The sequence below is a fragment of the Lemur catta genome, chromosome 1 (genome assembly GCF_020740605.2).
Source record: "Lemur catta isolate mLemCat1 chromosome 1, mLemCat1.pri, whole genome shotgun sequence".
Taxonomy (NCBI): domain Eukaryota; kingdom Metazoa; phylum Chordata; class Mammalia; order Primates; family Lemuridae; genus Lemur; species Lemur catta.
In genome coordinates this window covers 132,297,642-132,323,916 of record NC_059128.1, presented here as the reverse complement: position 1 = coordinate 132,323,916, position 26,275 = coordinate 132,297,642, and the positions used below count along the sequence as shown (strand labels likewise).

The 26,275-nt window shown below is 36.7% G+C and overlaps 1 protein-coding gene across 3 annotated transcripts in view; it reads left to right on the top strand.

The window, feature by feature from the left end:
• The window catches only part of NEBL (nebulette), a 326,459-nt gene that overhangs the window by 156,290 nt on the left and 143,894 nt on the right, over nucleotides 1–26,275 (top strand). For 2 of the 3 annotated variants that reach the window (XM_045534540.1, XM_045534548.1), the window contains exon 4: nucleotides 14,725–14,832. In XM_045534540.1, the coding sequence (XP_045390496.1) occupies nucleotides 14,725–14,832 (108 nt within the window). Of the gene's footprint in view, nucleotides 1–14,724; nucleotides 14,833–18,686; nucleotides 18,738–26,275 lie in introns of those variants that run through there. The other variant, XM_045534488.1, reaches the window with a different exon arrangement.

The window sequence follows — 26,275 nt, the reverse complement described above, 5'->3', positions numbered from 1 at the left end:
TAGACATTACCAGCTCCAACACAGTACATTACTGTGTATCCTGCAAACACCTGAAATGTTTGTTAACAAGTTGAATAATTTAAATCGAATTCTTCTAATAAATGCACTACGGAATGTCAGTAGAAATTCATATCCCAGTGAATTTTTTTTAAAGCAATGAGACCCTTTTAAAGAATGTATTTGCATTTTTAAATTTTAAATTATACTGTGTTAGGTTATGTTTGCTTAAAACACATCACTATTTACATTTATTCTGTTAACCAGAATAAAGACGATGTATGGGATAAGCATTTCATGATGTAATTTTATTACATTCATTAAAAGATTTAAAATAATTATGACACGTTTTGTTGAAATAATGATGAAGTAATGAAGTTAGATCTGTCTTGAAAATTATATGAGTAAAACATAAATACATTACTGGTGAGACATAAAAGTGTTATAGACAAGTCTAAAGTCATCTTTGACCACTGTTTTCCTTTTCTCTTTCATTTTCTCAAAGAACCATTCTTACCATTTGTCATTTCAGTGTATATCCTTTTAGGTTTTTCTTTTTTTACATTTATATCCATAAATAAATACTCATAGAAAATATTATCTTGTATATGATCTTAATAAAGGGTTTCATAGTCTACATACCATTCCACAGCTTGCTTTTTTTTTTTTTTTTTTTTTACCTAATAATGTTTTAGAGAGCTATGGAGACTAAGCTAGAGAAATGGAATGATTTAATTTTTACTTATTTATTTAATTTTAATTTATGCATAAGATTCCATAATATGACTACACTCCAGCTTATGTACGTATTGAACATTTAGATTGCAGTTTTTCACTGTGCTCTTTACCCATACTTCCTTGTGCACATGTGGGAGGGTTCTGGGGGGTAGATTTGGAGGTGTGGTACCCATAATGCTTTTCAGAGTTGCTGCAACTTTTACTTTTATCAGCAGTTTATTAGATTAGTGGATTCCCCGCACCTTTCCAGACTTTTGATATCATCAAGTATCTCATTATTGTTTGTGGTTACTTTTCCTTGTTAATTTTACCAAGAGATGTCATGAATAAAGTCAACTCACAGGTCAAGTAACCTTGCATATCCCTTGTATATTCTTTGGGATATTATTGATCTGTCTTCGTTTAGAAAACTAAAAGGATTTGGCATTCTGATTAGAGCATTTAATCCTGGATGAGCCTTTCCTGGGGACTAGGATAAAGGGTCTCAAACCAGGGAAGTATTGGGAAAGCTGGGATATTTATGGTTGGATGAACTTTAATCTAATCTTGGGTCTGTCTTTTAGCTGGGAGATTGCCTAGCTGATTACATATATTTTTTATATTTGTTTCTTTAATTTCTTCTGCACAATTTCCAGAAGTTTCAGGAGCCCAGAGCATTTAAACTAGGAAAACAGATTTTTTAAAAAAAGCATTTATGTTTCATACCATGTTTTAAGATTAATTTTTAAATGTGATATATTGCCTCAAATATTTAATTCTGAACCCTATTTCCCCTGTTTGTTGCCAAGCAAATCCTAGAGATGAGCAGGGAGATTTGGCTTGAGTTACAGATAAACCCGGGGACGTGTTTAGTATTCCTTGCATTGCACTACTGAATTAGGAAAGGGTACTTCATAACCTGACAATGTATTAGGTCAAACCATGGTTGGCCGAGAACTTCCAAAGGTGCCTTTCTGATGCCTTTGTTACATTTGCCTTTTAAGTTTAAATGCTAGTTGGAGCGAGCAAACACTGCTGATTTCACAATTTTTTTCACCCCTGGTGCGGGGCCTTTTGGCTGATTAAATCTCAGGCAGAAGAATTGGAGTACCAATTGGATTTGGTGGAATTAGCCTTTTATCTTGCCAAGGCACCTCTTCCTCCTCTTGCTGTGGGCTCCCGGGCCAGCTTGCCTGTCTGCAGCAGCTCTCCCCTCTCCTGCAAGCCTAGCCTTGCAGCCTTTTGTGTGAGCTGTTATCAATTTCAGTGGATATGGTTTGTTACCTCTATTTGTACTATAACTAGAAATTTGATAAGGTTATGTGCCTGTCAAATGATTTAGATGTCAGGGGCAGAAGAAGCAAAGCAGTTTTGACAAGTCAAACATGAGTGCAAGGAGTGGGGGACAAGGATGACCTGCAGATAGAAGAAAGCAAAAATCTCATACAGCCTCTCTCTCCTTCTCTTTTAACTTTAGGTCAGTACTTTAACCTCTTTAATTTGTCCCTTCTTAAGTAAAGGTGACACGGTGACTTCCAGCTTCTATCTAAAGGGCAGTGACATGGAGACCTGCCTTGGGAGGGTAGATGCTGGCATTTAGGGGAGATTTGACTTTGGGTGTTCTGATAAAAACATCTGGGTTGGAAACTTTATCTTCTACTGAAGCTAAGATTAGGGCCTTAAAAGACAAGGTATATTAATTCCAGTGTCTGCTCGCATATGAGTACTAAGGAGAGCCTAGTATTTTTAGTAAGCTATGCTCCTTTTTTAGGTATAGGTAAGGGCCTGATGTTTTGCAGCACATTTTTTTAAAATTTCAAAATATTAAGAAGGTACAAATGTTTTGGTTACATGGATCACTTTTGTAATGCTCAAGTCAGGGCTGTAAGCATGCCCATCACCTGAATAGTGTTCATTGTACCCATTAGGTAGGTTTTTGCCCCTCCCTTTGTCCCCCCTCGCATGCCTGCTTGATTTCCAATGAATTTTACTTTCCTCTGTGTACTTGTGTTTCCATCAGTTAGTTCCAAGTTATTAGACAGTACTTGTGGTGTTTGTTTTCCCATTCTTGAGTTACTTCACTTAGGACAATGTTCTCCAGTTCCATCCAAATTGTTACAAAAGGCATTAATTCCTGCCTTTTTATGGCTGAGCAGTACTCCATGGCATACATATACCACATTTTGTTAATGTACTCTTTTTTTTTTTTAATTGATGGGCACTTGTTTTAATTCCAGATCTTTGCAATTGTGAATTGTGCAGCACGTTTTTCTCCTCATGGGTTTTGCAGACCAGGCAAGGATTTGATAAATACTACTTATTGACTTGTTATATTATCTATCGGGTAAGGCGACAGCGGGGTCTCTGATTAATTACTTTTAAGTTTCTTAGACCCCTTCTTTTCTTTTTGTTTTTTCTTGATTGATTAAATAACACCTCTGAGCTTTCCCAGTATCTAAATCTCTTTACAGCCCACATATATATGTGTGAATATATAGATTGGCTTTGGCAGCTACTTGAGCAAAAAATTCCTCATTTTGCTAGTGTTGGGTTGGGCAGTAGTTACCCCGTGAAAGGTTCTCATGAGCAAAAGGTGCCACTGAAGCTGGAAGCAGACTTCTAGTCTTTTGCCACTTGGTTTTGTGACGTTATGTAAGGACTGCAGGTATTCAAGTGTAACTCATCTTGACATGGGTTTCATTATACTCTGAAAGCAGAATTCAAAGAAAGAACAAATTTATATTCAGGGTAGTTTTGTTTGAGTTTATTTAAAGAAACGAAACACACACAATCCCTATAATAGCTCTTGCTACTGATGTATTGATGGTGCTGACAAAGAGAAAACTCAGACCAGATGGTTTTCAAACAGTGGAACCACCTGGCTCTTTGGCAATGCCAACATATCCCTGTTTCTCAAATAGCTGTACTCTCATGAACTGTGAAATGTAGTAGTGATATATTCATGGGCTCAGGAGGAACAACATTCCAAAATTAGGATTATTAAAAGAAGTTGAAGCACTTATCTGTATCAACCTCACACTGGCTCCTTTTCCTACTTCCAGTACTTTTCGGGTTCCGGCTTATTCTTTTTCTTCTTTCTCTTTGCAACTATAAAATCCAGTTCTTTTTTATTTCTATACTACAAAGAAAAAAATATGGTTGCCTCTTGAGATGTTTGTTCTGGAGGAAAAAGAAAAGCCCTACATGCTTTTGGGAAACTGACTCAGAAATCCACTTGCTTGGACCCTGTTAGTGTCTTCAGACCAAGTGGGCCATTTAGGTCATCAAGGGAAGAATATAATGTACCTGTACTGTAGCACCATGAAATTATACTGAGTCATGGAACTTGAAACGTCATAGATACACAGTCAAGACAGTGTATTAACTGATGTGGAGACTTATGCAATAGTTTTTCTAATTATAAGGTTAACAGTTAAACTTTGGGATTTTTCTGAATTACTTAATATCTAATTTTTCCTGTTGAATATCAGAGTTAATTTAAAAGTAAAGCTATTGAGTTAGCATGCAAACTTTTCTAAGTTGGTGCTTTAATATTACCATTTTAGAGTTTCTTTTTGAAGCAATTACCTTACGTATTTACTCATTTGATGCACACCTACCAAACGTCTCATTGGTGGTGTGTCAAACCATTAAAGATCCAATACTGGTTAATGTAGTCAACATGTAAGAATGATTAAAAAATTATTTAAGATCCTGTTTACTTTGTTGTTTAAAATCTAGTCTTTTCAAAGAAATAATGCTATATTTTCATTAAAATTACATTGCAGGATGGGCGCAGTGGCTCACGCCTATAATCCTAGCACTCTGGGAGGCCGAGGCGGGTGGATCGCTCGAGGTCAGGAGTTCGAGACCAGCCTGAGCAAGAGTGAGACCCCGTCTCTACTAAAAATAGAAAGAAATTATCTGGCCAACTAAAATATATATAGAAAAAATTAGCCGGGCATGGTGGCGCATGCCTGTAGTCCCAGCTACTCGGGAGGCTGAGGCAGTAGGATCGCTTAAGCCCAGGAATTTGAGGTTGCTGTGAGCTAGGCTGACGCCATGGCACTCACTCTAGCCAGGGCAACAAAGTGACACTCTGTCTCAAAAAAAAAAAAAAAAAAAAAAAAAAAAATTACATTGCAATCTAAGTGATGTTCTTTGAAGTTCACAAAATGTTTGAATTGCTGTCTTGGAGCATGATGGCTGAAAAGAACAAGACTTCAGGAACAGCAGACCTGAGTTTGAATCTTGACCGTACTATTCACCAGGTGGCAATGCTAGCCTTGGGTCATCACCACGAAACCACTGAGTCTCAGTTTCTTGTTATTAGGTAAGATTCTCGGCTGCAAGTGATAGAAAATCCAACAACACTCATTAACTCAGACAAAGTGATAATTTAATTTTGAGGATATTGGGGTACAAAATCCAGGGGCAGAAATATGGCCTGCTTGGGCTACAGGAACAGTGGGAATCTGGATTCAAATGCTACCAGGCCAGAAAGTGCCACCAGGCCAGGACTTTTTTTTGGCATCTGCCCTTCTGGGTCTGGTGGCAGCAAGCATGGCTGTTGATAGTTCCCAAGTTTTATATCTTAGAGTTTTAAAACTTTGGGAGAAGAGAAAGACTCATTCTGCCATTTGTGTCCCAATTCTCAAATTCCTCAGACATTTTGACTTGGACTAATTTAGGCCAGATGAGGGCCAGTCCATGGTGGTTAAAAAAGTAGGTCAAATAAGAAAACAGGGCCTCTTGAGAAAGTCTAAATGGATGGAAAAAGGCACCATTACTAGAAGAAGAGAGGTTTAGGGTAGACAAATAATGGTTTTCTGCTACATTTCTATGTAAAAAATGGTAAAATATCTCTTTTACAAAGTGATTTTGAAGATTAAGCCAAATAGTCGGTCAAGTGCCTAGTACAATGTCTGATACCTTGTAGGTCTTCAATAAATCATAGCTGCTATAGCTGCTAAATCATAGCTGTTGGTGGCAACATTCCAGAATTTCTTAAAACTGACATTGTAATTAATGGGAAGCTCTCACTGTTAGCTAAGAAGCCATAATTCTTCATATAGTTCTTTCAGCACTTCTAATATATTTATTTTTAATAGTTCTTTCCCAATGGAAGACCCGAATTAATATTATATTTCTGGTTGTAACATAGATTTTTTTAATAACTTGTAAAAATTTCTAGGAGATTTATATTTTAAATGAAATTGTGTATTAGTAAAATAATCTTTTAAATTGTTTGATGAAAATGGCTTGCTAGGATCCATGGGTTTTTCTGTGTGGCAAAAGCTGTTAATCATAGATGCTATCTTAGTGTTATTTGTGTACATAGTAAGTATAATCCATATGTTTATTTTTATCTGGTATTCTTTCTTTTTCTTTTTTGCTATGTTACCATTTTTTTTTTCTTTTTTCAGTTTGTAGAAGTGGAAGAAGTATGTTTTGTTGTGGTAAAACAGTCAGTGTTTGCCTGATGGATAATGCCACTGCAGGTGTAGGAGGGTTGTTAGGAATAATTTTAGTGACATTATCAATCTGTTAGGGAGAGGCCTATGTAGGAAAATAGAGGAATCATCTGTCACTTTTATCAGCTGTGATACTTTGAGATTAAGAACAGATTATTTTCACTTTTATGACTATTTGGTGTTAGTTCAGCTCTGTTTGTTGATATGTGCTTGATTCTTGGTTTATCTTTATTTCTTTTCTTCAGTGTAGTTGGGCTGTAGCTTTTCTTTTCTGAATGACTAATTTCCTAATTAGTTATTTCCTGACTGGAAATTACCCATTTCCTAATACTTTATAACTCAGAATATGCACACAGGAATGTTCCTTGTTGCGATTTCTTATTCTCTCCTTAATTTTTAACGTTGCATGGTATCTTCTGGTTCAAAATAATTTCAGAAATATTCTGTATGGAATAAAACTATTTATATTTAAAAACCATACTCATGTAATTAGATGCAACTATCTCTGAAAGATTAATAGTTAAGAGAACATGTGTCCAGAAATCACAATTCATAAATTACCTGGATTATTAAATGCTATTTATGAAATTCTTGGTGCAAATATGAATTTTATCTATATATATATTTTAGGCCCCAATTTTCTTTATTAATGTAAATAGGATTTTTTTTTGCCTTGAATCGGTATTTCCACCAATACTACCATTTTGGCAATGGTATTTTCCTCCTAACTCAACCTTTACTGGTAGAAAATTTAAACAATTGTTGCCTTCAGAAGAAATGCCTGAAAACACATTTTTGATAAAAGGTAGGTTGTGTTAAACTTACTTTGGGTCATTATTCTTGTCTCTTTGGTGGCACTTCAGGATCCATTACAGATAACACATGAGCTAAAATGTTAAGTTATGCAAATCTTCTGACATCTTCTAATAAGGAATATTCAGTTGGTTCCACTTTCATTTCTGCTTATTTCCAGGAAGTTGTTTATATCTCATTTGTGTTCAGTTTGATGTTTTTTGCTTTGGCATTTTTTTCATTCTCAAATGAATTGAAAGATCATGTGTGGGGTGATGCCAGAGTGGGGGAACGTCAGAAACTTCTGCCTCTTAGCAGCTCTGTGACTTCTTCAAACTTCCTTCATCTGTAAAATGGGCCTTAAAATGTGTACCTGCTAGGATATAGCTGAAGATAATATATGTAAAACACATTGTAATTATCATTTCCTTTATTTATTTATATTCTATTTTGATTCCAAAAGGACCAAAGGAGCTCCCAAATACAGATGGCACAGAGCCTGGCCATGTGGTAGGATGTTTAGTTACAGTGAGTGAGTAAGCACCTGCCTACAGTCATGGGAGCCCTGAGCACTTGTTACACATCACCTACTGGGCTCCCTATCCTGCCTCTGCTCATCTTATATGTACAGCACTCAGTACAGTGCCTGGAACACTTAATAGATGTCAGGCATTAGTATTATCATCTCATTTAATTCTCTCAAAGTGCCATCAATATTGCACTATAATTATGCCTATTTTTTATGTGAGAAAACTGAGGATCAGAGAGATTAAGTAACTTGCCTAAGGCCACACAGCTAGTAAGAGGAGGAGCCAGAGCCCAAGACAAGTTTATCTAATTCCTGAGTCTGTGTTGTTAACCACTAAGCTGCACTTGAGTGTCTTAGGGGAGATTTTTAATTATCTTAGCTGATTGAGAAATTAATTAAAATGTAATTTATTAGATATATTTAAAGTGTTTCTTTAGAGTAAAATATAGATTTCATTTTTTTTAAAGTAAAGGAACCCTAAATCTGATAAAGTTGGATTGTGAATATACATGGAAAACTGACAGATCTGTAAATATCACCAAGAACCTCTGTGAATGTAGTGAAAGGCTAATTGAAGGCTTAGCAATCTATGGAAATTATTTTTAATGCTTTTTAATTATGTTTAAAAAGGTAATTATAATTTTAATTTTATTTAATTAACCATAGATTTGCCAATTATGAGATTAATTTATAAAAAAGCAAATTTACTTTTGAGCTCATTTGTGCGACTTAACATTTGTTAAAATTAACTTCACCTTAAAACAAACAAAAAAAGCTCTTCATCAGATTTTCCCTTGTAGGGTTTAATGCCCATCTAGCATCATGAGATTAACCAATTTTCTGCATTTTAGACCTTAAAAATATAAAGCTAGATAATAATCCTGAAATAGTTATTAAGCTTTTAATGTATGCTTAGCACCAAGCAAAACGCGTTGAGATAGAAAGAAGTGTGTGGTCCACATTCTTCAGGACATTAAAATCTACTGAACTATACAAGATGGTACATAACTGAGCACTAAATTTTGCAGATCAAACTAAGAATTTTGCATATAGTTTTAAAAGACTGTGACCCTCACAATCTCCCCTTGAAGAAATGTGAAGTATCCATCATGTCATGAAAGGTAATGAAATTGGTCATGGATTTCATCGTATCAAAAATGTATGAAATAATGAGCAGAATAACATGAATCAGTAATAAATGTGCCTGTAGATTTTAGGCTTCCGTTAAACATATTTTGACAAGCTGCTCTAAGGCTAAATACTGTTTTCTTTCTTCTTACACTTCTGCCCCTGGTTACTTCTTAACTGCTGTGGTCTTTTGTGATCCACGCCATGAGTCTCTGTGCACTTCTGGTATTCCTTGTTAATCCATGTTTGGAATCCCTATTGTAACATTCACATTCTCTCCGTTTCTATTTTTCCTGCCTTTTGGCTTCAAGCTTGTGTTTGCTTCATGAAGATGAACTCAGAATGATTGATTTAACTTTCTGCAAATGGATGTCCACTGGCTAGCTCACTTGCCATTTATGAAAGACCTGAGTCTTGCCTTAATTTTTTTAATTTTAATTTTTTATTTTTGAGACAAGAGTCTTGCTCTGTTGCCCAGGCTAGAGTGCTGTGGTGTCAGCCTAGCTCATAGCAACCTCCAGCTCCTGGGCTCAAGTGATCCTCCTGCCTCAGCCTCCCAAGTAGCTGGGACTACAGGCATGTGCCACCATGCCTAGCTAACTTTTTATACATTTATTTGCTCGGCTAACTTTTTTTCTATTTTTTTAGTGGAAACAGGGTCTTGCTGTTGCTCAGGCTGGTCTTGAATTCCTGACTTCAAGCAATCCTCCTGCCTTGGCCTCCCAGAGTGCTAAAATTACAGGTGTGAGCCACCACGCCTGGCCTCCCAAGTCTTACATTTAGCTCCCTGACAATATCAATTGAATTCTTAGTTATCATGTTCTTTTTCTGTTCTCCTACTCTTGGTTTTTGTTTAACCTCTGAGTCCCTCAGCTTCTGCATCTGATACTTTAAAACTGTGTCCCTGCTTTCTTTGAAAACATTTTCGTTGTGAGATTATTTGATCAATACAGAAGAATATACATAGTGCACGTGCAAGTTCTATAGCATGAAAATAAAAAGACCACATGTGAATCCGCCACCCAGCGTAAGAACTAGAATGTCACCATTAACAGGGAACCATATCCTTCCATGAGCAGATCTCATCACAACTCCCCTGAATGTTGTCACCAAGGCCCCTTCCTCCCATACATTCCTGCATATATGTGCACTTTTTTTTCCTCCCCTCAACATGAAGTTTCTGAGATTCATGCATATGGATCCATAGTTCACTCATTTTCATTCCTGGGTAATATTACATTGCATGAGTATGCAACAGTTTATTCATTCTCCTGCGGATGGATATTTAGGTTATTTCCCTTTTTTTTTTTAAATAGAAACAATATTATTATGAACATGTTTCTCTAGGTCCCCAGACGCTCACAGATGAGGGTTTCTTTGGAGACAGGCATGATGGGGTGTCTAGTTGCTGGGCTGGAGGATGTGCCCATCTTTGACTTCACTGCCAAGTGTTATTTAATCTTTCAGTTTATCATGGAACAGTGTACCACTCTCTCAGGTTCCTTCATCAGAGATCACTTTATGCCTGACAATGGCCTTTCTCTTTAGCAGTTTCCATTGTCTTTATTCATCAATATCATTGTAATAGTAATAATATATTACTTGCGGCGTTTGGGGGAGAGAACATGTATCTCAGTGTTAGCACACAATTCTGTTTGCAACTCTGCTCATCACTTCGCTTTTCAAGTCTTCCTTTTCAATTACTGTGAGCCTTTTTCTTAAGCTAGGCCAGAACCACCGAATGTTCAAGCCCTCCTTCCACGTGAACCTGTGAGTGCAACTTGCTCGTGACTTCAAACACAAACTGTCACCTAGCAATGCATACTTTGGCAGAAATGAGCACACTTATGCAACAAGGGTCATTTTGATATTAATATTTAGTGAGAAGAATAAAACTAGTATTTGCTGAAGGGTCATATCCTTGCTTGGTATTTTCATGTTATTTATTTTAACCCTCCAAACATTCATTTCATGTGTAGCATATTACATCTTTTTCTTGTTCCATTTTATAACTGAGGATCAAGAGTGTTAGAGAAATTGAACAAATTAAGATCACAGAAAAAATCAGAGTTGAAATTCAGGTCTTTTGACTCTTGCCTTAGGGTTCTAACCTATAGTACAGAACAATAAATATATGTGGACACGTACATATATGTACATGTGCACACACATATGTGTACATAAGCATGCACACATGCACACACATGCAAACGCCTACATAGAATGCCAGTGCATATTACAGAACATCTAATATTTGAAATTAATACATTTTAAAGTTACTTTTAAAGACAAATATGTTAAATGGAATTGCCTGTTGTGTGAATTTCCTACATTTGGCTTGAAGAATGCATTTTGAAGTTGCCTTTATTCAGTGTGGAAGGGATGAGACTGCAGAGAAATAATACTGCATTGCTTCCCAGGTATAACACATTCTCCTTCTGAGTTCAGGTTGGCGTCTTAATTTTATTCTCTCTTCTCCTTTGTGCCTCCTGCCCCATTCTGACATGAGTGGACAGCTGACCTTGCAAGGGATCCTGGGGAGGCTGGGGCTCTGCAGCTGAACTGGAGAACTATTGCTGTCCTCTGTGGTCCCAGGACAGTGGCCAACTGGGGAAGGAGGAGGACGTTGTCTGCCCCTCCCTGGGATCCTCACTTCTATAATGCCCGCCCCCCAGGGGAGTTGCAGGGTGGGAGCCAGACAGAGCCTGTTAAAACACACGTCAGGACATGCTGCTCTTCTGCTTACAACCCTCCAGTAGCTTTGTGTCTCACGTGGAGGAAAAGCCTACAAAGGCCCTGTGATCACTCTCTGCCCTCCTCTTCCTCTTCTCCCCCTCCTGGCATTGGTCCAGCCACGCTGGCCCTCATCGTCCTTCCCAAAGGGCTTTAGGGCTTTGCTCTGTCTGTTCCCTCTGCCTGGAAGGCTCTCCCCAAAGGTACCTGTGCAGCTCTCTCTCTCCCCTCCTTGAGACCTTACTCACATGTCGTCTTCTCCCTGGGGCCTTCCCTGACCACCCTATCTCAAAGGGCAGCATTCCTGACACTTCACACCATGCTGTCTTGCTTATTTTGTCTTAACACTTTCCGCTAAAGTATCATTTATTTGACCTAGGTAGATCTTGTGTCTTTTCTGTCTCTCACACTGTAATTAATGTAAGCTCCATAAGGGCAGGGATCTCCGATTGTTTTCTTTGCTGTATTCTTCCCACACTTGGAACAGCTCTTGGCACATAGTAGGTGCTTATTAAATATTTGAATGAGCAAAGGATTGTCCCCTAAAGCAATGCTTTTTCTGCTGTTATTATAAACTATTAAATCTTGTATCACAAATAGAAAGCCTCAGTGCATAGAAGTAAAAGAGGAGAAATTCATGTGTTAGTATTTTCTGGGAACCTCGTACATGTGTCTACATTTTAGGCATGCTGAGGGTCGGTCGTGGGCATCAGAAATGGAGAGATTTATTAGCTCACGTAACTGACAAACTTGGTGTTGCTGGCTTTAGGAAGATTAAGATCCGGGTGTTCAAATGATGTTGTCAGGATCTATCTTGATCTCTCATGTTGCCTGTCTCTGTGTTGGCTTTTTTATTATTGGGTGGTGGCCAGATGGTGGCCAGAAGCTTCACTTGTACAGCCAGCTAAACTAGCCAGCCCATGGCAACAGAGCACTTCTTTCCCAAGAGTTCCTGCCAGAATCCCAGAGCTGAGGCTCCTGGACACATGATGGATTATGTGTCCCTCCCAAGATCAATTACTGGATCCAAGGGTGTGTTGTTCTCATGGGCTGGATGAGGTTTTGCGAGAGCCAAGGGGACACATGAGATTGAAGAGAGGAATCCTCCTACTCTGCTCTGTCCTCTGATCTCTTTTTATATCCACTTGCCTCTCAGAATCAGACTATACATGACTGATGAATCATTTGATACATTTAAAATTAGCCCTAAGTAGATTGAATGTAAGTGGGTGGGAGTATGGAAAAAAGAGAGCTCGGACAAATGGCTTGAAGGCTCTTGTGTGTAGTGGAGAAATACAGGTGTGTTGGTGCTTGAGCTGGTGCTGAGAGGGTAAGAGGCTTGGTTGTGCATCATGCCATTAAAAAGGCATAAGCATCTTCTAAAACTCTGAAGCCACTTAAAGATATGATTATACACTTTTTGGAACTAGTCATGTAACCAGGCAAGCCAAATCTGATGATTCTGATCTGATGTCTTGTGGAAAGGATTGTTGAACAGTAATCAGCTCAAAACCTATGATTCTAGAATTTAGTGGTTTTTCTTTTCACTTCTTTGGAAATTTCTATTAAAAAAAATAAAAACAAAAACACCAAACCAGTAATAAAAAGAATATGTGATTATGCCTTCTCTGAAACTGGGATTAGAAGTGTTAGAACTCGGCTTGTCTACTTCTCTTCTTACTAATATGTCTTTGCACCCGTTGCTCTTATAACCTAGTCATCTTTTTAGCTTTTATTGTTATACTACCCTCCACCCCAGTGCTTACTACCAGTGAAGCTAAATGACTTCTCTGCTTAGTTAGGCATAAAACGCTGAGAATGTGTCTGTCTTCACTCACGCTGGGAGACTGAGGGTTAGAAGGCTAATCTCACTCAGCGTTTTCTGTGGAAGAAAAATATTGCAGTTTGTTTAACCTTTTACTTATGGGAATAGCTAAGGAAAGGGTTTTAGTACTTTTATAAATTTAAATGAAAATATGGGGAGAAAATTAGATATTCTAGGGCTAAAAGTGATGAGAGTATCTGGATCTTTCTATTTGTTGTCATCAGAGGTGTTTCTTTTTCTTTCTTTTTTTTTTTTTTTTTTTTTTTTTTTACTTTCAAGCTCTTCTGGTAAAAGAAAAATCTCCCAGTAGCTTCAAAGATAATGATGCTTGGGAGAATTGGGTATTTAAATACAGATGCGACTCAACAAAAACAGTCATCGCATGCTCAACTAAGCACACTTTGCAAACTTCTTCAGGAAGTGACACTTATAAAATCATGTTTTTATAAGCTACCTAAATTAATTAAATTAATTTTAATTATTAATTTAATTGATTTTAATTATTAATTTGAGTGTTAATTGGAAGCTTGTAGTCTTGAATCCAAAAATGGAGCTTCTATGAGTTCAAGATATGTTTCCACATTTCTTGATGTTCAGGTTAAAAAAAAAATGAGAATAGTCAAAGTGATGTCACCATCTCCGTCCTTAACAAGCAGAATATTTAACTGGTTTGACAGTTATTGTCATTATGATAATAATAGGAGATATGACTTTGACAGATTAAGCATTAGATGTTCCAGTCCTTTGAGGAAGCAGTAAAATTCAGCCCCATTGAGCTGTAATTAGAAAAGAAGTATATTTAAATACGGAAAAAAAAAAATCTTAGGAGCTCAACACACAGTATGCCAAGGCCATATATGAGAAGCTTTGTAATCTCTAGGTGTGGCCTATTTTATAAATATTTTCATAAGCACTTATATACTTGCCATTTGGCAACACAGCATCGTGTAATCATATCCATATGCTTTGCCTTTGGAAACAGAAAGAAAACTTCTTGGATAGGGCTAGCTTTTGACTTTCTCTCCCTCCCCTATAGGGCAGTTCAGGATCAAAATGATGCCTTTTCGTGGACAAGAAGGGCGTGGGAGCAGAAAGTTTAGTGTTCTTTTCCCACATTTTTTTTCTTGAGTAGTGGTAATACTATTAATGATGATAATACTAATAACTGTTACAGAGTACTTACTTGTTCCTAGCAGCCAGGTTCATGCATTAAGGCACTTGATCCTATCCCTACAACCTAATAACTTGTTGTTATTGCCATTGTCCAGATGAGACTACTGAGGCCCAGAGTGGTTCAGTAACTTGCTTAAAGTCACACAAATATTAAAGGTAGTGGAGTTGTGGGGACACAAACCAGGTAGCCTGGCTGTGCCCTCCTGGCTCTTGCTATGCTCCCCTGCTGAGAGGCGTGTCTGTGGGCATCGCTTCCAATTCTAGCAGCTTCACTGGCCCCGGCTTATCTCGAGTGGGATTTGCGATCCCTCTATTAACTTTTTTTCTTTTTCTTTTCTTTTCTCCCTTCTTGTTAGGTCAAGTACAAAAGAGATTTTGAAGAAAGCAAAGGGAGGGGCTTTAGCATCGTTACGGACACTCCTGAGCTACAGAGACTGAAGCGGACTCAGGAGCAGATCAGTAACGTAGGTGCTCATGGATTCAGTAGCATGATCGCCCCGAGTGCGTTTCTGGGTGAGAGTGAGGCTGGGTGACTGGGAAGTGTATGTGTTGCTATGGTTTGCAAGGTATGCTGCGTACTCAGAAAATATGCCAACTTCATCTGGTTAATCCCTTCCTTATGATCTTATCACCGTTAGCTACAGCTCAACGCTTAGCTATTCTAATATAGTATCTTCTTCTTCCATTTTGAATAGTTCTCACTTTTGAATTTTTCTGAAATAGGAGTTTTGTGATTAAATTTTAAAACTTGATGGTTATTTTGTTTGCTGTGGTTAAGCTTACAGAATATACATGAAAGGTTAGGGATCTTCAAAAATCTCATATTTGCTAATTATGTGTTTATAAGATTTCATATTTTAAATGTTTGGTGAACTTACGTATTACATCTTGTTTTGGAAATAAACATTTATGCGTGGAGTTGCTTGGGACTTGAAAGCTGCATCTTGTTCAGTTTATGTAATATTTTCCTGGAAAGAGAAAGTGGAGACTGACAGAAGTTCAAAACCTGTCAGGGACTGGCACATGTTAATTCGGTACTTATTAAAGGTGGATAAACAGCTCTTTTTAATTTTTGTAATTCACACCTGTGATTATGGTTGTTCCAAAGGATTATATGAAGTGTGCTAATATACATTTTTGCCACATGAAAATTAGTTCAATGTTAGGCATCTAAGAGGAATTATGAATGAAAATCAACAACTGTATAGGTGATATGAAAGTATGAAAAAAACATGCAAAACTCCTACCATTTTTCACGAGCATTGTATTTTGTGTGTTACTTGTATAGTCACTAAAATGTGTATATCTAGGTGTTATAAGTGATGGAAGCTTAATTTCCAGGAAATGTTTAATTAGCAGATGGTTTTAAATACACTGGTATTGGCCATCAACATGAGATGTATGTATACGTGTGTTTATATGTACATATACACACACATAAACAATTTGCCGATAGAGTTATACAATTTGAGAAAAATTTTATTTGTCAAAAGTTCAAAAACAGAACTATTTGATGTTTAAAAAATTTATTTAGAAAGTGGAAGAAATACATGTGTTTTTTTTTTGCCATATTCCCTAAGGTTTACCCATTGTTTGCTCTTTAAGTAGACATTTTATATGACTGAGAACTTTTTCTTCTTTGCAGAAAAAGAGTTGAATTTTAAGGCTTCATTACATTTGTCTCTTATCTGACCCCCTCCCAACAATCTGCCCATCCATCATGAATATTGAAGATCCCTCCCTTCATTTTTCTTCCTCTTTATTCTTTCCTTAAATCAAAAACCTATTTTTTGCTTTTAAAAATGCAAATCAGAGATATCTTACACTGGCAGTTACCTTCAGTGATATTTCTTTAATTGGATTATTTTTGGAAAATGTTTTTTACAAAAATAAAAATAATGCTGTGGAAAAGTTATATCATAAATCTTTGACTGTCATAGAATTTTATTTCGAAAAGAACTAAACATTTCTACTTAAGACATCCACGTGGCAGCTAACATAAGGATTGCAGTCAATTCACAGGTAAGCCTTTTAATTTATATTCAAATTAAGTCAATGTTCATATTTAATTAGAAAAGAACTGATCATGTCACCAACCTTTATCATTAGCAGGAATATACATTTTATTCAATCCCAGAGGTCGTTTGCAGATCCATTCTTAACTATGCAAAAAACTCTTATAACACAGGTACGTAATAATCTATATTTATCATATACAGTGTGATATCGATACTTCAGTATAAAAAATATGATGTAGATTTAGCCTGTTATTTAGACAACACTGATTTTTAAAAGCATATAATTTAGACATCTTTTTTAAAAAATCTTTTTGTGGTGTCTTGATATTAACAGACATAGCAATCTTTTAAGTAGCTCTTTTAGCCAAGATGAGGCATATTAATGTTTGGATAGCAGTAAAAAAAATATATAGACTTCATAATATTACTGTTAGAGACCTACTCCTGAAGTAGGGAGGCTGTTAAGCATTCTGAGGTCTGGAGAATTTATTATTCATTTATAAGACTACAACTTTATGAACTTTTTCCCTTACCTCACTAGGTTTTCCATATTACTCAAGGATCTTTTTCTATAAGAAACTTAGGTTGATCCAAAAAGTGGTACTTTGGCTAGCCCAGTTTTCCATATTACTTTAATCTAAACCCACTGAACAATACTGGCTACAACCCAGGCAGATATTTCTGACAGTGGCCTGGATTCTGTCTGTTTCGAGAGGAAGAAGGTGAGAAAGTGTCTAGACTGGAAAGAGCCCAGAATCTTCCTGCTGGAGATTCTGGGAAATTATAATCCTGAAAATTATAGATCCTGCAGATTTTGTAAGGGATATGAGATGTGTTAGTCTTGCATTAGAGCGCCAAGCTTAATATGGGTTGATATAGGTAGGTTCTCTAAGATCAGGAAGGGGTCTTTGCAATCTGCATTTTTCCCCTTTGCATCATTTTCTTATTTGTTTTTAGTTTATTTTAGCTGTAAATATTGTGTGGCTCTTTCTAAGCTGCCTTTAATCCCTTTTGGACTGAAGAAAGTATAAAGACATAAAACAGTAGATTTAATGACAACTCTAGGTGTTTTGGGTAATATGTTATGGATGAATGGGCATTTTTGATTGCTTGTGTCTGTGTCAATGTTATGAAATTATTTTCAGCTACTATCATATTCATTTATCCAGGATTTGAAATCACTTGGAAATGCCCACTCACTCTGCATATGTTACTGAGGTGTGGGATAAAATACAACTATAAATTTCAAATTGTGTGTAATGAAAGAGTTGAGGGTGGTTAGCCTGCCTTCTTTCTTTTGGTAGCTGTAATGACAACATATTGAACATGGGAGATTTATGAAATACTGCAATTTAAAATCCTTCTGCTATGTTACCCACTTAGTATAGCTGCAGAAAGAACACGAAAAGAGGCAGGATTTCAGAATTGACAGAATGATTAGGAAGAAACAGAACTTGGCTTCTAAAATGAAGTTCTTTTTTTTTTCTCATGAAATTCCAGACGATGTCTTCATTTCATTGAATATATTAGTATTCAGATGGAGTTTGGTTGCTTATTAACTTGAGAGTGTTAGGCTTTGGAACAGTGTTTATGGGAAGTCAGGAAATCCAGCTAAATCAGTTAATCAAAGATAATACTTGTAAGTCCAGGTTTTGCTAAAGGTGTGTCTCCTTCAGCAGAATGCAGCCATTGTGTTCAGTGCTGAAAGCCCTGCCTTACAGATTTTCACAATTAAGGCACTTCATTGCCATCTACCCTCTCCCTGGTCCCAAATTTTAGGGTCATAAATTCAGAAATGGCAGAAATGTGCTTGTACATCTCCACATTTTCTTTAATAGTATTTTAGGAAAATGTTCTTAAGGAACAGTGTACAAATATGAATTGAGGAATACTGTGCCCTTGGGCATTTAAAACATCTTTTATCTGTGGTTAGTATAGGCCTAGCTGTGTGGATAATTGTGAAGGCGTTTTCTAATTTCAGGTGCTAGCCACCTTCAAGTTCATAAGTAATGCATTCGGGGTACCTGCAGCAGAATCTTAGGGTAGAAATATCATCAGACCTCTGAGGGACACAGGCTAGCCTTGAGGAGATTATTGATGTGTTTCATTCTGCCTGTTTACACACAAATATCAGCTGCACTTTCAATTAGCTCAGACAGTCTGGGGATAAATTGTGAAATAAAATGGTAATGTCAAACCCCGAGAGACTTCTCTAGACTTTGTGCCATAGATAAAAACTAGATGTTTATTTTCGAATTTATTTCAGGGAGAAGAGAAATATCATATGAAGGGGAAAGAAAAAAAAACTAACCGGATGACAAAATCATATATTTTACGCACTGACTGAAATAGTAAGTGGGCCATTATTTGATTTGTCAGGATTTGTGCCTGTCCTTGACACACAGAAGGAATAGATTTGCGTGTGTGTCTGTGTGTGTGTGTGCCTGTGTGTGTTGGCTTCAATGGAAATCTCTAAAACCCCGTTTTCCTAAATCACTGGCCGACAGACAATATAGTGTTTTCCCCTGCTCTGTGTTCTCTCCTTTACCCCATAAGCATCTTCAATTTTAGTTTATCTATCCTGTTTCCCAAATACCCTTTTTTGTTCCACTTTCCATTTTAGCGTATCCATTCATAAGAAATGCTTGCTTGCTTTACGAGAAAAGCTAAGATGGACACCTTTTTTCCCAACATTATAGAAAAAAAAAAATCTCTCCATAATTTGATATTAAAATGTAATTAGTTTTAGCTCTTTGGATACAGCTACATAATTTTTCCTTGACTTCTTAGAATGTAAAATAAATTATATGCCCATTAATAAGCGCGCATGGAGACTGCTGATTTAGTTGCCTGAGATTTTGCAAGTTAGCTTCAACAGTATTAGATTATTGGAACTAAACATTGCCCTAATAATTGAATAGTGGTGTCTATGGACTATTAAAAGATTGGATTCAAAGTTGGGTTGAGTGTAAGAGTAAGCATGAGGGTAGGGGCAATTATCCAGGGATTTGGTCTCTGTTTGTAATTTAAATAAATCATTTTGACAGAGACTGACTGTAACCATGTTCAGGCTGCTGACAGTGTGAAATTGAGTTGTATGGTGGACAGAAGACAAGCAGTCGAGAGAAATCCCCAAAGGTGAAATTTGTTATGTAATTGGGTCAATTCATGCATGAGAAATGCATGCTAATTGTAAACTGGTGGCAAAATTATCGTGTATGAGGCAATTAGATCTTTTATGAATCAGACCCACTGACACAGAAGGATTTTTTTCCCTTTCTTTTTATATTCAGCAAACATAAAAGTTTTTTTTTAAAGGTGAGAAGGTAAAAAAATTAGCCATACAACATTGAAATAGATTATTTGTCAATTTTGTTCTTTATACAAGAAGCATAAATTTTATAACTAATGAAATATTTTTATGAAACCTGATTTTTAGCAGTAAAGTCTAGTGCACGAAGGAGTTTTGAAAGGAGAATGAAATGTTATTTTTGTTATAGCTCATAATGGGATTTATTAACATAGATGGTTAGTTATGAGGTCAATAGTTTGGATTTAAGCCCTCCAGGGTTGGTATTTTTGCAGAGTGAATCTATATGTTGTTTTAGTGGACTAAACCTTATCTCCAATTCATCTCACCCAGTAAGTCCAATGCATTCTTGAGAAATTGTGGGTCAGTAGCATTATCTTTAAAGGCAAAGATCAAAAAAAAAAAAAAAAGGAAGTGATAGGGCAATAACATATTTTTCTTATAATACCTAACGCATGTATGAATACTTCATTCGTTTTGAAACACTTTGACATACCCAGTTTAATGAGATCCTCTGAACAACTGCTCCTCAGGAAAAATATTTCTAGGAATACTTACACTTTCATGAGAAAAATGTACGGAAAATTACCTCTCCGTCCTTTCTTGTTTCCAAATCCATGGTTTCCCTTACACCTGGTTTTGCTTTATTTTTTTCCATGTAGGGCAGAACTTCAAAGGCTGATCTCCTCTTTTTATCCTCAATTTTTTAGCCACAGTCACTTAAAGAAACAAATACATCCCAGACCAGTAATTACTTGTGCATGACAAGTACAAGAGTTTGAGTTGTAAAATGGCATTGTCTAGAGGGGAGGTTTGGGAAGAGCCCCCGTAATAGATGAATTCACACATATGACTTCTTTTTGGAAACAGAGATGAAGGATCCAGCAAACAATTTCTGAAGATCCTTCTTTTGTGAAATCCTTTTTTCCCCCCCCACATTCCTTTCTTTTCAATTCTGCTGTGCTCAGGCCCCTTATCGTGCCGGAGTTACTGCATTAGCCCCTAATTGGCCTTATCTTCTTCCAGGCTCTTTCTGCTCCTTGCATTGAATCTTAAACACTATCACCAGATGAGTCTTTCTAAAATATCTCTTTCATCAAGACCCTAATTATTACCCACTAAAAAACATTCCTTGGACCTCCACTTCGAGTGGGATAAAGTCTAATCTCCTAAACCTCTTAATTCTGATTCTAAGGACCCTCCACAATCTGCTCCTAAATTATTATTTTTCACCTTATCTTTCACTGCTCTTCAACACTGTTCTTCCATTTCTTTTAGGCCTGCCTACTTACTCTGTCCTGGGCTTTTGCATGAGTCATTCCTCTTGTTTAGGACAATTTCATAATATCTGCAAATGACATCTGGCCCCTTCATCCCTGATACACACTCAGACCCAGCTATAGTGATCTTCCTCATCTCCAAATTACTACAGTGCTTTATGCTATTGTGCTGTCTCACACATCGTAGCCTACATCTTGGTTTTCGTTAGTGTTTCATGTGTCTGTGTGTCTTACTTCTTTAACTTTCTGAAGGTGAAGATCATCCATGTCTTTTTTAATTTATTTTTTGTATGTGCAAGAATGCCCAGCATGGTACTTTGTACTTGGCCTTTTCTGTCTCTTAATTTAGGCCCTCCCTACCCCTTGCTTGGGTTGCAGGAATAGTCTCTTGACTTCTCTCACTTGCCTCTACCCCCTTTCATGTTATTATTTTATGTGGTTTCTTTTTTAAAAAACATTTTAAAATTTAATTAAAAATATTTCTAAATCGACACATGATAATTGCACATATTCGTGGAGTACATGGTGATGTTTCCATACATACAGTGAGTAGTGATCAGATCAGGGTAATTAGCATATCCATCATCTCCCACATTTGTCATCTCTTGGTGTTAGGAACATTCAGTATCCTCCTTCCAGGTATTTGAGACTATATAATGTATCACTGTTAAATATAGTCATCTTACAGTGCTATAGAGCACTAGAACTTATTCCTCCCATCTAGCTGTAAGTTTGTATCCTTTAACAAATCTGTCCCTATCCACCTTTCCCAGCCTCTAGTATCTTCTGTTCTACTGTTTACTTCTATGAGATCAACAATTTTTTTTTTTTTAGTTCCATGTATGAGTGAAAACGTGATATTTAACTTTCTGTTCCTGGCTTATTTCACTTAACATAATGTTCTCCAGTTCCATCCATGTTGCCATGAACAACAGAATTTCATTCTTTTTTATGGCTGAATAGTATTCCATGGGGAGTATATACCACATTTCCTTTATCCATCCTTCTGTTGTTGGGTGCGCGTGTTGATTCCTTATCTTGGCTGTTTTGAATAGTGCTGCGGTAAAAATGGGGTGCACATGACTCTTTGGCTTACTGGTTTCTTTTCCTTTGGCTAAATGCCTAATAGTGGGATAGCTGGATCATTATGGGGGTTCCTCAAAAAAGTACAAGTAGATCCCCGTGCTTTCTTGCAAGATCTTCCTAAAATGCACTTCTGATCATGCCACACTCTCTCTTCAAATCTGTTAATGGCTCCCTACTGCCTTTAGGATAAAATGCAAAATCTTTTGCATGGAGTGTGAGGCTGTCCCTGGTTTAGTGCTGGCTGAGACCTCTAGCCTGGTTGGCCCTCTTACACCCTGAGTTCCATCCACTTCTCACTTCCTGCGAGGCCCTTTGTATGTCTCCCCATCTGCCCAAGCTCAGAGGTTACCTCCTCTTCCCACACCTTGCCCCCTCCCTTGCTGCTCTGGGAATCTGCTTCTATAGCTGCATCATGAGTTTTCTAACCTCCGGACTGAACTCTACAAAGATACAGACTGTGTCTTTTTCTTTATAGCTCCAGGGCCAAATTTGATAAACAAATGAATTGACTGTTTTTGCCAACAAACCTTTTCACTTTTGACTTTGATGAGTGAATCCTCCTAGCCTTGTGTGATTTTCATCTTATAATGGAGATTATTACAAGTTCTAATCTCTTTCAAGGTCTGTGTCTTGAGATCACATCAATTTTCTTCGTGAAAACTCCCAGATTTTTTCTCTGTTCCATCATTCTCTAGCACAAAGTATTAAATAGTTACCAAATAAATATATATTCAGTAAATAGCTGAATTATTTTAAGGGGTTATTTTCTCCATTTCCTCAAAGTTTGTTTCTTTCTTTTTTTTGAGAAAGGTTTGCCTTTCCATCAACTTTGCAATCTAGGCAAATAAAATCTTCCCTAGAATATGTGCGTGTAGTAGAGCAAGGAACTGATTTTCTTTTCAACATAAGATTGCTAGTGCCTAGAGCAGTGTTCGGTACATGGTTGGTGCTCAGAAAGGTGTGTTGAATACATGAATCAGACAATGATGTTTAAAATATTGACTAATTTTGTACAATATTTTCCTTGAAACCCCTTTTTGCAAGAGAGTCCTTAGTTTTTAAAGTTGCTTTCAGGTTTGCCGCTCATTTTGTTTGTGCTGCTTGATAAATACCTACTTTCACTTTCTGCTATTTAAATATTCAGTGACTTCTGTAGTTTTATCAGGGGATTGCAGCAATATTAACCTGGTAAAGCAGGACCATTTGCTTTCTGATATGGCTTCTAAGTATTCATTACATTAGAAATGCAAGGGCTGCCCCTGTTTAAAAATATTTTATGTCATGGCCAGGGGATTCTTTTTGGTGTCTAACCTAAGTATCTAAAAAATAAAATAGGGCTTATCTTAGTCTTCCTGGGCTGCCATCACAAAATACCACAGACTGAGTGGCTTAACAACAGAAATTTATTTTCTCGCAATTCTGGAAGCTGGGAAGTTTCAGATCCAAGGTATGTCAGGGCTGGTTAGGTGTCTCTCCCTGGATTGCAGACAGCTGCCTTCTCGCTATGTTTTGTGGAGAGAGAGAGAGAAAGAGAGAGACAGACAGATGTGAATAAAAAAGAGGGCAGAAAGATGACAATAGACAAAAAACATTCCTATACCACATAGAAGGTCTAATAAAAACTAGCTCTTTTGAAAACGTCTCAATTTTCAGTGCATTATACAGACTTAAAATTTAAAAAATATCTGAATTTTCTTCCAGATTTGATTATTTGAGAGCATCCTGAATGTTAAAGAAAAACCAGAACTCTTATATATATTTGTAGAGTCCCAGATGTGACTAACATTAATAATTAAGCCATATGATTATAATTTCAGTGGGATTTTTTGAAATAGATTTAAAACTTTTTTTTTTAGTTCATAAGAGTAATATTCAAATGTTATTTTAGCTTATTAGAAGTCATGAGTCAAGGGAGACATCGTACAGAGATTTAATTCAAGATTCATCGGTAATCCAAGCCAAATTTATACACAATTAAAGAAAATTTCATGATTTGGAAGTTAGAAGCAAGAATGTCTCTCCCTTTCTCTCTCTCTCTCTTTTTTTAGAATATGCAACTATGTTCTCTAATTTGCTTTTCATGTTCATAGAGGAATTATGTCATGAAAATTGCATGTTATTTTTTTGCTCCTACTTTCTTTTCATTCATGGTTGTCAGGACTGCTTTGTAGCTTTTTTCTCTTCTCCATAGAATCACATGCAAAGCTGCTTGTAAAAGGAGACTAACTTTCTGTTTAAAGGACCTATAGCTTTTGTGAAGTGTCCCCAGAAGCAGGAAGTTAGGATCATTTTTTTGTTTTTGCTCATATTTTTGATTGATTTTTCCTTTTGTGGAAAAATTAACTGTAACAAAGTGAACTTTTAACTCATTTGAATTAAGCTTTGTGTCATTGCACCCTTAGAATCACCAAAGTGTTAGAATTTGCCTTTGTTAAGTAAGCTATGAAAAAAGAGTATGGATTTAGAAAAAAGAATAAAAGATAAGAGAAAAACCTTAAAAATGATTCTATTTTTCTTAATACTTGTTATTTTTGATAGAGTGCATTGATTTCTTCCAAACAAAGTGACTTAAATATTTATTTCTGTTGTATAATTGGGATGAGGCCTTTGAGGGCAAGTGACATCTCTTGTTGATGTTTCAATCCTCTAGAACATGATGCTTTGACTATAAAGAATAAGATATATGTAGAAGTTGTCTTCACAGATAACCTTACATAGGCACGCGTGTTTGTTCACCGAACATTAGCTATGGACATCACGTTGCCCTGTAGCTTTCAGAACAAGGGAGAGCCTGCGTCTCTGGATGTGTTTCATGTTCCTACTATGATGCGTGAGTGCCTCAGTGGAATGTAAAGGTGTGTAGGAGACAGAAAAGGCAGGAGGGAAGGAGGAAGACGGTGAGGTTAGGAATACCCATCTTCTGCTTGTGAGCGCACAGGGAGAGATACTATTTCTGAAATGTAGGTTGAGAGAAGATTGTGGAAGGAGCAGTTATTATTTTCAACTGTGCATATTTTGGGTATCTATAAATCCAAAATAAAGGTTCTCTAGAAGAAACCACCTTTGAGAACTTAATCATCAACTTAACATTTTTTTAAGTGTTTAGTATGTGCCAGGCACTTTGCTAGGAGCTGGGAGAGATAATGAGGCATAAAATAAACATGACCCCTGATCTCCTGGTGCCTGCAGTCAGCCTCCCACCAGATAATTGCTGTAGCAACTATCTACTATCTACACATATGAGATAATATATCTAATTATCTAAGTGGAATAACACAGGGAAACACGGTGTTAATAGCAGAGGAATAACTAACCGAGGTTTGGGAGGTTAAAAAAAAAATTGAACTCTTGCCATAACTATTTTTAAAAAGTTTTTAAAGAACTTTACAGAGTCATTGACTTGAATAGTGATTCATACTCTTTGCTTAATAATAGGAGCTATAACTTTTGTTTTAAGTTTAGCCTACTTCCTTATGTCCGTTTTCCCTATTTCCTGTTTGCCTGCCAGCGTGGGTTTCCAGAAAATAGCACTCAAAATTAAATCAAACTCCCTAAATTGTTTAACAGGCAGTTACATAAAGAAATAAAGAAAGATTATATACAGAACTAAAGGTCCTTAATGAAACAAAACAAAACACACAACGAAACCAAACCATAGTATTATATGTAAAATACCAAACATGTTTAATTATAGAAGAGTATTGCTTAGCTGAGTAATTTTGAAATGATTAAAAAGATCAATATCTTAAATATTTGCACATATTTACCAATTCATATATGTTTTCACTATTTTGGTTTTCAGTGTTTAAGAAGATTAAAGGTTTTGAAAGCAAAACTACTGCCATTGTTCCTTCATCTCTTTTCCTACCTCCAGCCTGTGAAGTGATACTTTCGAATTTTAAGTTTTTCAGGAAGGAGCCCAGTATTGAGAAAACATTTTGCCTTTTACAGGCAGACCCCCGTCTGCAATAGCTGCCTATGCACATGTGATGTGTATGTTTTCCATGTATATGTAGAGTGTGCACATGTGTTTGAGTCACGAGCACCAGTGAAAGGAAAAGGGAAACATGGTTGAAGGCCGTTGGGTTTCTGCCTTCGGTGTTCTTGGCCCAGTCTGCAATGACAACAAACCACTGGGACGTCCTCTCGGTGCTGTGGGGTCTTTTCCTGCCAAATATTGTTCTCTTGCAAGATTAAATAGCTGAATCCGTGT